This window comes from Sinohyriopsis cumingii, chromosome 12 (assembly GCF_028554795.1).
Source record: "Sinohyriopsis cumingii isolate HCF-2022 chromosome 12, ASM2855479v2, whole genome shotgun sequence".
NCBI classification, from domain to species: Eukaryota; Metazoa; Mollusca; class Bivalvia; order Unionida; family Unionidae; genus Sinohyriopsis; species Sinohyriopsis cumingii.
This window is the reverse complement of record NC_142972.1, coordinates 76,583,205-76,598,592: the sequence shown is the minus strand read 5'-3', so window position 1 is coordinate 76,598,592 and position 15,388 is coordinate 76,583,205. Positions and strand designations below refer to the sequence as shown.

Below are 15,388 nucleotides of genomic sequence, written 5' to 3'. Positions count from 1 at the left end.
CCTTGACTCAGGGATACCATATTTACTCATTTATAAATTCAATCCACCATCAAACAACATAGACCCTGATATGCCATCACATACTTTTCCAGTAGATCTATTGATTGGTCTTAATAAACTGCATAGACCCAGATCTGCTGGCTCATTATGTGATGGCAAATCTGGGCCTGCACAATTTGTTTTGAACTCGACTTACAAGTAAATATGTATTATACTATACCTTGCGTTTTTCATTATACTGTTCCTGTGGGTAGTTTTGCCATGCGCTGATTTTAAATGACATCACATGATGCAATTTGATGTACTAAATGTATTATATGCAATATCTTTACCCACGGGAACTGTTCTCCATCAGTGCTGTCTTGCTGAGGAAGGCAATTATGCAATACGTGCAAAATGTGCTTTCACTCAACCACGACCAACGTAGACCCAGATCTTAAGTTGCAAGGTGTGGTAACAGAACAAGGTCTATATTACTGCTTATTCTCCTTGTTATTCAATATAAATTTCGTAGGTCAGGAACTAGGAGAACCTTCGTCCATCTGTCCAGTAACGCAAGCTTCCAATTGCTACTCCTCCTAATCTTATGGAGAATCATCAATAAATTGTACACACATATTCATCCCATTGTCACGTCAGGACCAAAATATAAATGATGGACAGTTTAGGTCTGTACTCACCTCTTTATAAAAGTTTGCTATTGATACAGACTAGTCTGCAGAATAGATATCTTAATGACAACTTGTAAGTCCATGTGAAATACTACTACAACCCTGCCACTTGTAACCATTTGGAATTTACATATGGGTGTTCCGGCAGACTCAGCAACCACTCAGATACGACTTTCACATATTCTCTCATTAGAAAGGTTGGTTGTTTTTGTCATGCGACTGTAGTCAGTATGTACTTTTTGCCATTTCTTTTGTTTTGTTTAATCATACATAAAATGAATTGAATGATGAATCCACTAAAATGGGTATTTATAAATATTTTCCCAAAGTGTATGAAAGTCATACGACAAAAACACAAAGGCTAGAGTTGTGTCACATGACCAAAGCAACTCAAACTTTCATAACCAGAAAATCGTTTTGGGTTAGATTTATTGGTTTATATCTAGATCTACCTGTTAAAGATGTCATCTTTCCAGGTTCAGTTTAAACCGACATAGTGACGTTTTAACAACAATTTTAATCTCACTGTAACAGATCATTGAACCAAGCATGGGTCAGGAACCGTTCAATATATTCTGATACATTTTAGTGTACAAATTGTCTGATAGACTAATACATGCATTGTATGGGTTTGTTGTCAATTGAACAAATGTGGCCACTGATCACCTATTCACATGACCTTATGCAGTATTACTTTTACCCATTAGTATCAGATTTTAAAGCAAGTTGACTTCCATCATTGAACGTCATCATTTGGGATAAGTATGGTCCCTGAATGATCATTCTCGTTTATTTGCCACAAATTCAAAAGGTTTTGTCAAGCAAATTGTACTTACCTTTGCCCTTTGTGATGCACCCACCACTAAAAGCTGTAGATACTACTAGTTTCTTTTATGATTACAAAACAGTAATTTTTAGATAAAATTATTTTTTTTACTATTAAGTCAGACATTATTTCATTTATATATTGGCATTAAAATTTCAATCTAATGATGCTAAAATATTGTGATTTATATCTTAAACGAGTCCCTTTTGATGCTTTTCTTAAGTATCTGTGAAGATGAGAAATATATTTTAAAAACATTATTTCTGCATGTTTTAGGTGAAGCTGTACGCTACTGTTCACAAAGTGGAGTCTGGAGAGATGCCTCCTATGATAACTGCATTAGTAATACATTGCTAGATCTGCAGACACTGGTATGAGTAAAAAAAACTGGCTATATGTAACGATATCCATATTGTAGGGTGCGTGCTTTCGCAGTATACTGTTGCCTCGTTATTTTTTCCAGTAGTTCATACATTCACTGTACACCGCTGAGGTGGACTAGTGGTTAGAACGTCCGCCTCGGATACGGGAGGTCGTGGGTTCAATCCCCGACTGAGTCAAACCAAAGACTTACAAAAATGGTACTAACAGGTGCCTCACTTGGCGCTCAGCATTAAGAGGTTAGTGTTAGGACTGATTGGCCTGGTGTCACAATAATGTGACTGGATGGGACATCATGCTACATATCTGCTAGACATCACTATAAACTGTTACATTGCAGACATCGTAGCGATAGGACCGAAAAATTGTTACATCAACGTTAAAAATCGAAATCACATCACATCACATTCACTGTAGCGGTACCTCGGTAGTTTCCGTCATTAAGGAATGTATGGAAATTTCAGAGTAATCAAACTGAATGCTATTAACAGCATGTTAATTTTAAATTAAATTTGAATATAAAATATATAAATATATACATCATTCTTTAATGATATGTTTGACATGCGTCATATATGCCAACTTAGTATACAAAAGTGATATTGTGAACGATTAACAAGCATTGCTAAATCTGCAGATACAGGTATACATAGAAAGATATAACAGTGACACCATTATTCACATAGCATTAGTGGAACATTGCTATATTTTTGTAGACAAAGGTATATGCAGGATTATTGATTGCCTTTAAAATACATATTAGTTGCGTCATGCTAAGGCAATTAGAGTTCAGTGCTTTTCCCAAGGACACACATGGCAAACAACCAGCCTGATCTGCATTGGTATCGAACCCGCAACCCTTGCTTTGAGTTGCACTATCCATATTGCATTTAATAACAAATCTCTACAATTGCAGGCAAGGTAACACTGAGGTAATAAGTAACAGGCAATAATATCCATATTGAATTTAATAAAATTCATCGATCTGATGACACAGGTATGAATATCAGGACAGGACAGGGGAAAAATATATATGACTAACCTTATTAAGAAATGAAGACATTGTTGGATAAGTAATATTTTATACAACTATCTAAATATTTATTTTTAGAAGATAACACTGAAAGGTAAAATGAACTTAAAAGATGCAAGGATATATAGATCACTGAATGTGCGAAAAAAAGACAAATGGTTAGGTAGGTAGGTAAGTAGTTAGGTAGGTACAACAGATGCCTTTAAAAACTCTTAAATCCTACTCGAATTAAGTTGACTTGATTGGAATATTAATAGAAATAGTAATAATGGTTGGTTGACTCGATGTAGTAATATATATATATATATATATATATATATATATATATATATATATATATATATATATATATATATATATATATATATATATATATATATATGGTCAGGTAAGTAGATTGGTAATGGTTAGGTTAGTAGGTATATAGGTAGGTAGCATCCAGATCTTTAACAACTCTGAATTCCTGCCCAAAACAAGTTGTTTTAAATGGGTTGTTTATATAGTTGTTTTAAAAAATACAAATGGTAGATTCCCTAGCTTTGTAAATTATTGGTATTACAAATGTGCTGCACCTAATAATAATAAATAAATGACAAACATATTATTGTTTCAGACTGATAACATCAAAAATGGGCTGGCTCCACACACAGTACCAGAAGCCCTGGTAAACCTAACAAGCGTGACAAACCCAAATACTGTGGAACTGCAGAAAGCAGATGTTCAAGTTGTCAGCAGTATACTGGATAATGTTATACAGATTTCTAACAACACCAAAAACATCACAGATAGTGATGTAGAGGTATTCTTGCCCTTATATACATTTTTCCATTAACTTATGATCAATTTGAATATCTTAAATTATTCTAAAATATTTCCTATGAACAAATGTTTTGGACCCAAATCTTAGGCAAGATTAAGGATGCAATTGATATGGTTTCCAGAGGTGTTATCTTGAAACTTTTGCATACAATTTAATTGCTATAACACAATCATGAAACCTTTGCATACATTTCCATTGCTTTGACATACACTGTGACGTAGCCTTTGCATAAAATTATGTTTCTTTGACATACATATTTATTTCGCCTATGCATACAATTTTTTTGCTTTGACATAAGTGATGAAGCCTTTGCATACAATTATGTTTTTTTTGAAATACACAGTGAAGAAGCTATTGCATAAAATTCCATTGCTTTGACAAAACAGTGATGAAGCTTTTACATAGAATTCTGTAGCTTTGACACACACGGTGATGACAATTTTGCATAGAATTCCATTGCTTTGACATACACAATGATTAAGCTTTTGCAAAAAAAATGCCATTGCTTTGACATAAACAGTGCTGAAGTCGTTGCATAAAATAGCATTGCTTTGACGTACACCATGATGAAAGTTTTGCATAGATTTATACTGCTTTGATATACCCAGAGAAGAGGCCTTTGTATCAATTACCATTGCTTTTACATACTCAGTGGTGAAGCATTTGCGTAGAATTTCGTTGCTTTGACATACTCAGTGATGAAGCATTTGCATAGAATTATATTGCTACAGGATGCACAGTGATGAAGCATTTACATAGAATTCCATTGCTTTCACATGCACAGTGACGAGCCTTTGCATAAAATTGCATTGTTACAGCATGCACATTGATGAAGCCTTTGCATAAACTTCCTTTGCCTTGACCTGCACAGTTATGGAGCCATTATACAAAATTCAATTTCTTTGCAATACACAGTGACAAAACATAAAATTACGCTGCTACAGCATGCACAATGATGGAGCGTGATGACATTAACTGAACTGAACTACAGCTGTGCAACCTTACAATTAAGTGTCAGCTCTTAGAACAATTTAACACTGACCTCTGTACAATTGAGACTATGTTTATTATTGATAATTATACTCTGGGTAGATTGCGAAAAATGCCACCGATTGCAATTTATTTTATTCTTGTGAAGATAATTATTGTCCAAACGTAAAATGAACTTTCTCAATATAACTTCAGCATTTTCATGGATATGTAAGTAATGAATGCAGTAGTTTAAAGAAAGATATTAGTTATAATTTGTTATTATTTTATATAACTAAGTTATCAATGAATGTTGTGGAAGCCAAATCCGTTCATCAGTCCTTTCCAAATAATATTCTGTTTCATTTTTGTGGTAAATTGTTTTCAGTAAAAGCTCTATATGTAACATTATATTGTATACTCACTCAGAAGTCGAATTAACCAGTAAATTCTACTGACCCAAATCTGTATTACCTCTTATTTCACTCGCAGATCTGGTTCTGTAACCTAACTTTTAGGCTCTGTTGCCCAGTCTAAAATTGTATAGTTTAGCTTTATCATTAACGCACTGAAGCATCTACAGTCATAATACTTCATATATTGAAGTACATTGATTCGAAAAGATAAGTTTCTCAAATGCACATGTCCTTAAAAATGGGCCGAAAAAATGGGCCGGGCACTTAGTACCTCCTTAATTCCTTGATTATTATACTTATAAGTCTTCAAACAGTATAGCATCAGAATGGACAGACAGAATTTGCCAGGATTCTTATTAATTTAAATTTATTAGGGCAAGCCAATTTTAATTTGAAATTACTATATAGATGCAGCTTAAGATTTGGACCAATTGTCGTAAGACTCTTAAGAAGTGTATCATAATGTCTGGGTAGTTTATAGTAATATTAACTTTCATTATATTTTTGTTGGAAGAATTTTCTCGAGATTGCTAGCAACGTAATTGATGTGAAAAACAGCCCTTCTTGGCAAGCGCTAATTAATGAGGGCAAGGAAGGGGCATCAATAATACTTCAGAATGTAGAGGAGTATAGCACAATCAAAGCAAAATCAATCAACTCAGCTGACGAACCTGTGAAAAGATTTACCAAGAAGAATTTATGTAAGAATTTTCTTACATTTTGTTGAATAAGAATAATTTAATGAGAAATAAAGTGCACTGTAAATGGGTTTTCTTTGCTCAGATTGTAAAAGTTGTACTGGATTCTTTATTTTTGTGCTAATCTTTATGTTGTTATTTTGAGAATTTGAATTAAAATACAATATTACATAGCAAATTTATTGGTGACATATATAACCAAGGTAACTTGTCATTCTTATTACAGCACATGCCCTCTCTTGACATTCTGTAATAACCATACTAAATGTATTGATTGGAAAAGGTTTATAGAGAACAAATGTTTTTCAGGTTCTAAAACTTGACTTCTTTAACAATTTATATCTGTGTTTACTATCTAATAAGTTTTGGTGATCAAGATCATGGTATGCTTTTATATGCATTGTTCATTATGCAACAAATCAAAATTTAGCTTTGAAATACTGCTCATTTCTTTCCTACAAATTGTGCATAACACCATGATCAAATTCATCTTTCTGACGCTGCTAATTTTTGTCAGATATGTGTATTGTTATTATTATATCAAAAAGCCAAAAGTTGAAATTAGTGTCCAAAATTCATCTTAAATCCATATGCATAAGTTCTGGTCCAAGCAGATGGTCATAATTTACAATCCGGATCTTCATATAATTTTGGCCCTTGCATCATTTTTAATTAAGAAACAAAACATTACAACCACTATTTCATCAAAGATTCTCTGCTGATTCAAACTTTTTCATGGAACGTTCTATCAAGTTTTGTATGAACATTGAAACGAGGATGAAAACTTGTGCACATTTGATAGTAAATATAAGATGGGACAAGTGATACAACTTAAAAGGAATAACAAGTCTTTGCACAATTGTGGCTTGTCAGCCATTGGGCTGGTGTCCTTCCTATATGGCATAGGTTTGTAATTATTGAGGGAGCAAGCTCTAGTTGCAATCACACTGCAGCTAAACTTACCGATTACCTTGATACCATGTATATTAGCAACAACGTTCTACATGAAAAAAATTCCATTATTTGTGTACTTTGTAATGGAACATCAGTACATTATGAACTAAATCATGCTGACAAAATAAAAGCTAGGTGAATTTCCAAAGGATTCATTGCGGCCGCCGACCAGGCTGCATTGGGTACATCTGGAACCTATGAGCTTTGGATTTCAAATCCAAAGTTTTTTAATCTGAGATACTTTGACACCTGAAAAATGAGAGTAGGAAAATTTAAAGGACTTTGTGAAAGAAACCATTTTCCAGCATAATTTCCGAATTGCATAACTGCCATTTTCCAGACAATATAAACTTACCTCCTAAATTTTAGTTTCAAACTCTTTATACAATTTTGGTCAATGAAAATAAAATTCTGTTTTCAATTTCAGTCGTGGAAATAGGATATAAGCCAGTGAGTGATATTCAGTTTCCACACACAACTGCAAATGGATCAGCTTTTAATAATGGTTCAAGGAGTGGATTCGTCCTTTCTCAAAATGCTTTGAATAACGGTAATCTTTAACTCGGGCATCAAATGAATTGTTAGAAATAAGAACTTATTTAAGTTTGCTTTCCTGGGAAAATAATTGTATCACATAGCATAATTTATATTTTATTGTAGAAACCAGTGTTTTTCTTTAATATTTTCACCAATGGAAAAATAGGACATTAGTATAAATGAATAGGATTATGTATTCTCGTGACAGAGAACAGTGTCTGTGCTTCCATTCATCCATCCCACTTTCCTATATACTCCATAAATGTATAGCCATATGAGATTACGGGATGAAATGTAATATTTTTATATCATTAAAGGTATGTTGCATATGATACTAAGGTCTCTTCAGGGTCACTGCTCACTTAAGTTTACATTTTCCATCATATTCTACCTTTGCTCTAAAGCTTTATAAGATTTTTATTGTTCAAGATCAAGGGATGAAACTTAGCGTCCTTATACATGCCTACAATACCAATTTGGAGACCTATGTTCCAGGGCAATTTATGTAGCCGTACACCATTCCTTCAGCTTTAGAACATTAAAGTCATTTACAATGAGGGATGAAACAATAATTATACATCATCATTAGATGGTGTTTCATGTACCACATGGAAAGTCATGGTTCAATATTTTATGATTTCCCTACACTTTCCTTTCTGCTCAATAACTTTAAATCCATATATGGTTTTTGATGATGGTTGTTTTAATTATACAGCATCACTAGAAGATGAGGTTTCTTTGTTCAAGGTTAGTTTCACCAATCAACAATCTGTTTTCCAACACATTTTTCTGTTCTTTTATATAACCTAAAAACTGTTCGATGTCAAGTGATGAATCTTGGTATACTTATATATATCATCTCTAGAAGGTGTTACATGCAACAATGTTGATCCTATTGTTATGGTCAAAGGTCAGTATTATATATTTCAATCACCCTGTCTCTTTTGTGTTATAACATTAAAGTTATCCGGGATTGCACGATGAAGCTTGGTATCCTTCATGTCATCACCTGAAGGTGTGTTGCATATCACAATAGAGGTTCGCTCTCTAAGGTCCGCATTAAAGGTTCTCTCTTTAAGGTCCAGGTCATAGCTTAGTATGCTACATTTTCCTTTACACTTTCTTTTCGGTCTACAAAATTAAATCCTCTTAAGATTAAGGGATGAATCTTAGTGTGCTAGATTCTTTATGACCTCTATGTGGGGTGTGTTAGCTTCTGTATGATCTCTAGATGGTGTGTTCTTTGCCATATTTTAGGGGGTTCTTGTATTCAGTGTCAAGATCAAGGCCCTCTTTTTATCTTTTTAATATTTTCATTACTTAGTCCCTTCTGTATTGTAACTATACAGCCTTTAACAATTAACGTATGAAGTTTGGTATATTTATACATCATCACTAGAATGTGTGTTGCATACCACATTAGAGCGTGTTATCTATTAGTTCAAGCTCACGGCTTAGAATTTTGCAACACACTTACCTTCAGGTCTATAACTTTAAAACTTTTTGAGACTTACGGATGTCACTTTTTGTATCATTACATTTTTACTGGAAGGTGTGTTATGCACCACATTGAGCGTCATATATTCATGAACAGGTCATGACTGAATATCTTTCATTTTCATCATAGTGTCCTTTCTGCTATGGCGGTAATGTGTGTATCATATACTGTGGAAGTCATATTTTCAAAGTCATGGTAAAAGCTCAGTGTTTTATATTTTTCATCGCACGTTCCCTTCTACTCTGTAACTTCAAATCGTTTTGATATTAAGTCTGGAAACTTGGGATAATTGTTCATCATTATCAGGAGGTGAATTGTGTACCATGGTGGTGATTCGTTATTCATGTTCAAGGTCATTCTTTTATATTTCATACTTTAGTTTCCATTCTCCCATAACGTAAGTGTTTGAGATAAAGCAGTGTAATTTGGTGTACAAGGGCAATATCAAGGTGATTATATATATATATATATATATATATATATATATATATATATATATATATATATATATATATATAATGGACTGAACGTGTGTCATATAATATTACATTTGGAGTCTATAATGCCAAGTCAAGATAACTGATCAGTGGCTTAGTTGTCAGTACATTTGCCTTTCTGCTTTCTAACTTAAGTGTCTTATTTAAATGGCTGTAGCTTCATGTATTTATACATTGTGACTAGACGGTGTGTTGCATTGCACACCTGATGGCTTATCCTCAAGGTTTGTCACACAGACATGTCAGTCGTTTAGATGTACCTTAAAATCTCCAAGAAATGAACTAAAGAGTGACAAAACTACAGATGTTATGGTTTTGGTGCAGATGTAGGTTTTAAATTCAGTATAGTTGGTCAGTTCGTGTAACCTCCCTGCATATTCAAGCTTTTGGAAGGTCTGGAAATGCTATCAAGCAAACAAGAACATGAAGTGAAGGGGAAAGTCATCCTCTTATACCGTTCCAATTGTCGGTACAAACGAAATTCATATACTTTACTATACTTAGCAAAAAGCATGAAAGGCAGCAATTACATAATTCAAAATAATGCTGTGTCCTTTTGCTCACATCAAAAGAGATGATTCTCATAACACATAAATATAAACATACAAATATATCGATTTCTTTAATTTGAAAGATCTTGCAGGAATTCATTAACCTTGGTGAGGTATGGAAGTGCAGTTCTGAAACTCAGTGAGCTCTGAAATATCATTACTGATGTGAAATGTTTGAACTTTGCACTGAACATAACGTTTCCTTTGCTTTGTCAGACCTCACAATTAAACTTTTCCAATGTATGTTTTAAAGTTGTAAAATGTAGTACACGGAGTTTCATTACACCTTACTGAAAATTGGTCTAACTCACAAAACTATATTGACTGCCTTACTGAAATCGTTTCATTGGCTGACAGTTCAGGGTCACAGGTTAATTTTGTAAGGTTATATTTGTTTCTGCTTTATCTGTTTATGTTATATAATATGTCTGAGATGCAGAAATGAACCATTGTGCATGTATGTTTCTCCATTTGATGTCATCTCATGCATATATTGACATATTCCACTGAAACTTCAGTAAACTAACACTCTCTGTCGAAGATTATGTCCCGAAAACCGCACTAGTTGAGGCAGAAATCTGGTTAGTGATAACATCATTCACATATGAGACAATATATCTGTGTAACACGTTTCTAAAATGTCCTTCTCTTTAACTTCTGTATTGTTCATTTGATTAGGGAATTATACCTCTTATTCTGCTGCTTATTTCAACAACGTTTCGGGGCTAATACAGACGAAACATGTGCTTCATAATGGGTAAGTAGTATTATAAAATGATAAAGCATCAGAAATTTTTAAACTCTTAGGAAGAATGCAAAACACAAATGCTCCAACTGACGAATACATAGACCTTCATTAGATGTCAAATAATAAACTAGCAGATCTGGATGTATTTGTTTGTTCTCCTGTTTGTGCCAAACAAACTGCATATACCTAGATCTGACAGTGCAATATATGATAACATATATGGGTCTCTGCAGTTTGCAGTTTGACTTGACTCACAAGAGATTATATATGGTAAACATTAATTTTGATATGGGTATTATATCTCTTGCATAGATTTACAGGGTGACTTTTCGACATTTAATATATTGAAAGACATTAAAACGAAGATATTTATCAAGGCTTGTCAATATATGTTGCTATTTATATCCATAATGTTACATTATAGTTAAAATTGTATAAAACATAATAAGACATTGCAGTCTGTGCATAATTTTATTTCTCAGACTTAATTTATCCAACAGTTTGCACTTTTGATAGGATGCCTTTAACTGGACAATATTCGTAACTAATTATGGCAATTATGGCTAGTCATTAAAACCAACAGTTGGTTGAAATGCTAGTTTTAATGAATGTCATGAGCTTAAAAAAGTAGACACGTCTTTCGAAATCAGTTTGATATAATCATTGTGATGATTGCTGAATTTTTTCATTAGGTCCATGACAAATACTGCAGCTGACCTGGATGTAAATTCAGCTGTGCTATCCCTGCACCTTGATCCTCCATCTCCTTCGCTGTCTCCTCCCCTTACCCTGACATTTAAACATTTTTCAGTAAGTAAATTACAACTTTCAGCAGCATAACTATTTGTTTTTGCCTGTAATTGTTGTGGTAGGGTGGTCTTATTATGTTCTGCTATTTATAGAGTTGCGTAGCCTTGTATCCAATAAATTTTGATTTCCACACAGTAATAAAGGGTCTAGTGCACATATTGCACTTACATTTGTCACTATGTATCATTTGTCAACCATGAATCCTATTGATTGTCAGGCCATTACTTGATGTTTAAGGTTTATGTTACTAAATCATAAAGGGCATCACTTGGCTGAGTGGCCTAAAGCGTCCGTCTTCAATGATCACTACCATCATACCTCTGTCTATGTGTTATAAAATATTGGACTTTGTCAATGTGGGTATCTTTGACTGTTTGCCAATAGTTTCCCGTAGGTCAGTGTACCTTGGTTTTCCAGGGTTCTTTCATCACCAGATAAACTGTCCAGCATGTATAGCCTATTATGTGCTGAAAAATGGTGTTAAAGACATAACAATCTACTAAAATATTGACGATTTAGCCATTTTCTTTCCTCTCCATATTTTCAACTGCATTCTAAGGCATAGATTCCATTTAAATTTGTCATATCTCATTTCTGTTTAACTGAATTGAAGTAAGTGAATTACATTTTGAAGCAGCATCAATATTTGTCTTGACTAGTAATTGTTGTGGTAGGGTGGTGTTATTTTCTGCTATTTGTAGAGACAGGCAGCATTGTATCTTTAGTTTTGATTTCCACACAGTAATAAAGATTCCAGTGCACATATCTGATTAAATTCCGTCACTTTGTATCATTTGTCAACCATGATTCCTATTGATTCTCAGGTGATTTTCTTGATGCTTAAGGTTTATGTTACTAAACCATAAGGGGCATCAGGTGTCTGACTGGCCTAAATTGCTTGCCTTTACTGATCACTGCCATCGTATCTCTGTAAATGTGTATTCAAGTTTTGGATTTTGCCAATGTGGGTATGTAAGAAGGTTTGTCAGTAGTTTCACATCGGTGAGTAGTTGTTTCTGGGATATTCCTGGGTTCTTTCATCACCAGATAAAATGGTCTTCATGTATAGCCCATTATATACTGAAACATGGCATCAAACACACAACAATCAACTAATCAACTAAAATATAAAGATGTGGCCATCCCATTCCTTCCCTTATTTTGAAGTACATTTTAGGGGACAAATTCCATTGAAATTTGTAATTCTCTGCTTAACTTAATTGTGGAAACAATTCAATATATTTTGGTTTTGGTAGGTTGAAGGTCAGGAACACTGTTCATAAATACATATTTGGCCCTTTCCTTTCCTTTCCTGATATTAACTTGATTTCTAGAGAACAGATTTTACTGAAATTAACTATTCATGATTCACCTGACAAAAATATATATTATCTTGGAGTTCAGTAGCAGAGAGGTCGTGGTCACTGTTAATAAAGTTAGATATGATAATTTCATGTGTTTGCAAAATAAATTATGTTCTTGTCTACAAATTCCAGTGAAAAGTATAATACAGAAATTTCTCTTTAAAGAGGGAAGTATTATTGTTGACTGTTGAGTTTGTAGTTTGAAGGTCAAGGTTAACGCTTCTAAAAACTGACTTTGCACGATTTCTTTTCATTTCTGATTTATAACCTAATATCTAGGGGACTGATTTAAATTAACATTATCAGTAGTGTGAGATTTAAAAAAAAGCATTTGGAGTACTGTAGGAAAGCTTGAAGGGAGCCTAAGTAGTTCAGATGGCATAACATTGGAGTGTTGATGTTTCAATACCCACCCAAAGCAGCCCAGTTTGGCTGCATTGATCCGTTCTTGGGAAAGATTTGTGGTTTGTGATTGTATGGGTTTAATGCCATGTTAAGCACAAGGTAGTCTATATATCTCAATGATATTCAAAATATTTGTGCAAATCATAACTTGCCTAAACATTGATGCTGCCAGTGTGCATGAGGCTCACACAATTTGTAAGAATTCATGCACTTGGAGAGCATCGATGTGTGAGAATTCCAACAAATAGGTTAACGTCACACATATAAAAATGTACTTTGCGCAGTATGCAGTATGCAGTATACTGTTTTCATTTAACCATTCTCCCTTAAAGTCCTTGTCGCAACAAAAGTAACATCAGTAGAGGTATCATAGAGCAGCAGGTAGGGCGAACAGACCAATTTTATTTCCATGAATAAAGGTTCCTGCAAACAAATCTTTTTTAGAAGGCTTTATTTTATAAATATAAGGATTTTTTAATTTTTAGGCTATTAATTTTGTGTCAGCACACATGAGACCCATCCTAGGTACTCTGCCTGTCTGCTGCGCTAGATGGTGAGATATTTTAAAATATTTTTTCAGTCAGGGAGGGCGAACAGACCAATTTTTGTTCACAAATAAAGGCTCCTGCGAGAAAATCTTTCGTAAAAGTCTTTATTTTCAAAATAAAGGGCTTCCTCAGTGTATTAATTTTGTATCAGCATACATATGAGACATCAGTGTGACATTGCCCTCCATGCTGCTGTCATGCGGAACTATTTGAAAATATTGTGTCAATGCAAATTTGTAAAAAAAATTATTGTTATAAATTAAAATTATTGGTATATTAATAATCATGGATGTTGGAGAAGCATATACTACTCGATTAGCACGAGAGCGACTAGAAGCAGTAAAGAAATATATCCCACTAAGAGAATCAGTCAAACAAAAAATACGAGCAGTTGAGGATGCAAAACAGGGTTTTGAAGAGTCAACTGAATTGTTACTTAAACCTATCACAACAACTACTGAAAAGGTTCTATTAGGAGATATTAAAGATCCCGAGGAGAGAAAATGAGGTATTCTTCCGGTATTAAAACAAATTGAGGAAAAAACTCGACCTCAACCTCAAGCTCAACATCAACCAGAACTTGCTGAAGAAATACCCGAGGATGATAAAGGACAAGCTAGTGCTAGGGTTACTGCTATTTGAAAAATTTACCGAAGATAGTATTAATGGTATAAGAGCAACTAAAGACGTTAATAGACTAGCTGAAATTGCTGTGGTAACATATAGTCGACGAAGAGAGGTGTTAAAGCAAGAATATGCTGATGATGCTGTAGATCGTGAAACATGGTACAAGTGGATATTTTAAATATATTGTAATGTTAATCAGGCTAGAATAAACAATACTAGATTGTGCAACAACCACAACCTCCCTCATATCATCTTCCTCCACCCTTACAATCAAAACAAAAACCACCACCTGTGCAAATACAAAGAAAACAAAAATTACCTCAGCCTGAAAAATTACCACCACCTGTGCAAAAACAAAAATAACAAATATCACCTAAGACTAAAAAATTGCCACCACCTGCGCAGTTATTTACCGATGATGCTCTTGATGCCTTTGAGGCCAGAGATAAATTAATTAGTATTGCTGCATTTGCATACGATATGAGAAATGAATGTCTAAAACCAGAATTTGTTGAAGTGGTAAAAAATACTAATCGGGTTCCTGCATTATGTTTTGCTTCTAAAAAATACAGTTGCTAATTTAAAAGATCCAGATTATAAACAATCAACGACCACAATCTCCAGAAGAAGAATTTCAGGCTGCACCACAATCTCCTGGTGCTACCGATAGTGGGTTTGGAAATGATATAATTTTTCCCTGATATTATTATTAATGACGTATCACGATTAGAGGTTCTTACTGGAGGGAAACGAGCTGGAAATAATTCACCGGAAATAATTAATGAAGCAACTGATATCTGCCGGAGATTATTTCAAGTCGGTATTATGGATATCAGCGTTTATCGAAATCTTATTGATGAACTCGTTGACGATTACAGTGACTAGTTGTTAGATAAATCAATAATTAAATAAGATGATCGTGCACAAAAATCATCGCAAACCTATTCCTGTTCGAGTAGTGAACGCGCTGTTACCTATGTTTCAAGTTACTTACGGTAGTGGATTAGGTGATACTGTTAGTGGTTTTATTACAAA

The 15,388-nt window shown here is 33.9% G+C and overlaps 1 protein-coding gene across 1 annotated transcript in view; it reads left to right on the top strand.

Annotated features, from left to right (window-relative positions):
- LOC149786785 (adhesion G protein-coupled receptor L3-like) overlaps nucleotides 1–15,388 on the top strand; it is a 103,486-nt gene that overhangs the window by 19,580 nt on the left and 68,518 nt on the right. Inside the window, exons 7-12 of the mRNA XM_089977288.1 lie at nucleotides 1,774–1,868; nucleotides 3,525–3,710; nucleotides 5,631–5,817; nucleotides 7,196–7,318; nucleotides 10,530–10,608; nucleotides 11,292–11,409. Coding sequence (XP_089833414.1) covers nucleotides 1,774–1,868; nucleotides 3,525–3,710; nucleotides 5,631–5,817; nucleotides 7,196–7,318; nucleotides 10,530–10,608; nucleotides 11,292–11,409 — 788 coding nt within the window. The remainder of the gene's footprint in view (nucleotides 1–1,773; nucleotides 1,869–3,524; nucleotides 3,711–5,630; nucleotides 5,818–7,195; nucleotides 7,319–10,529; nucleotides 10,609–11,291; nucleotides 11,410–15,388) is intronic.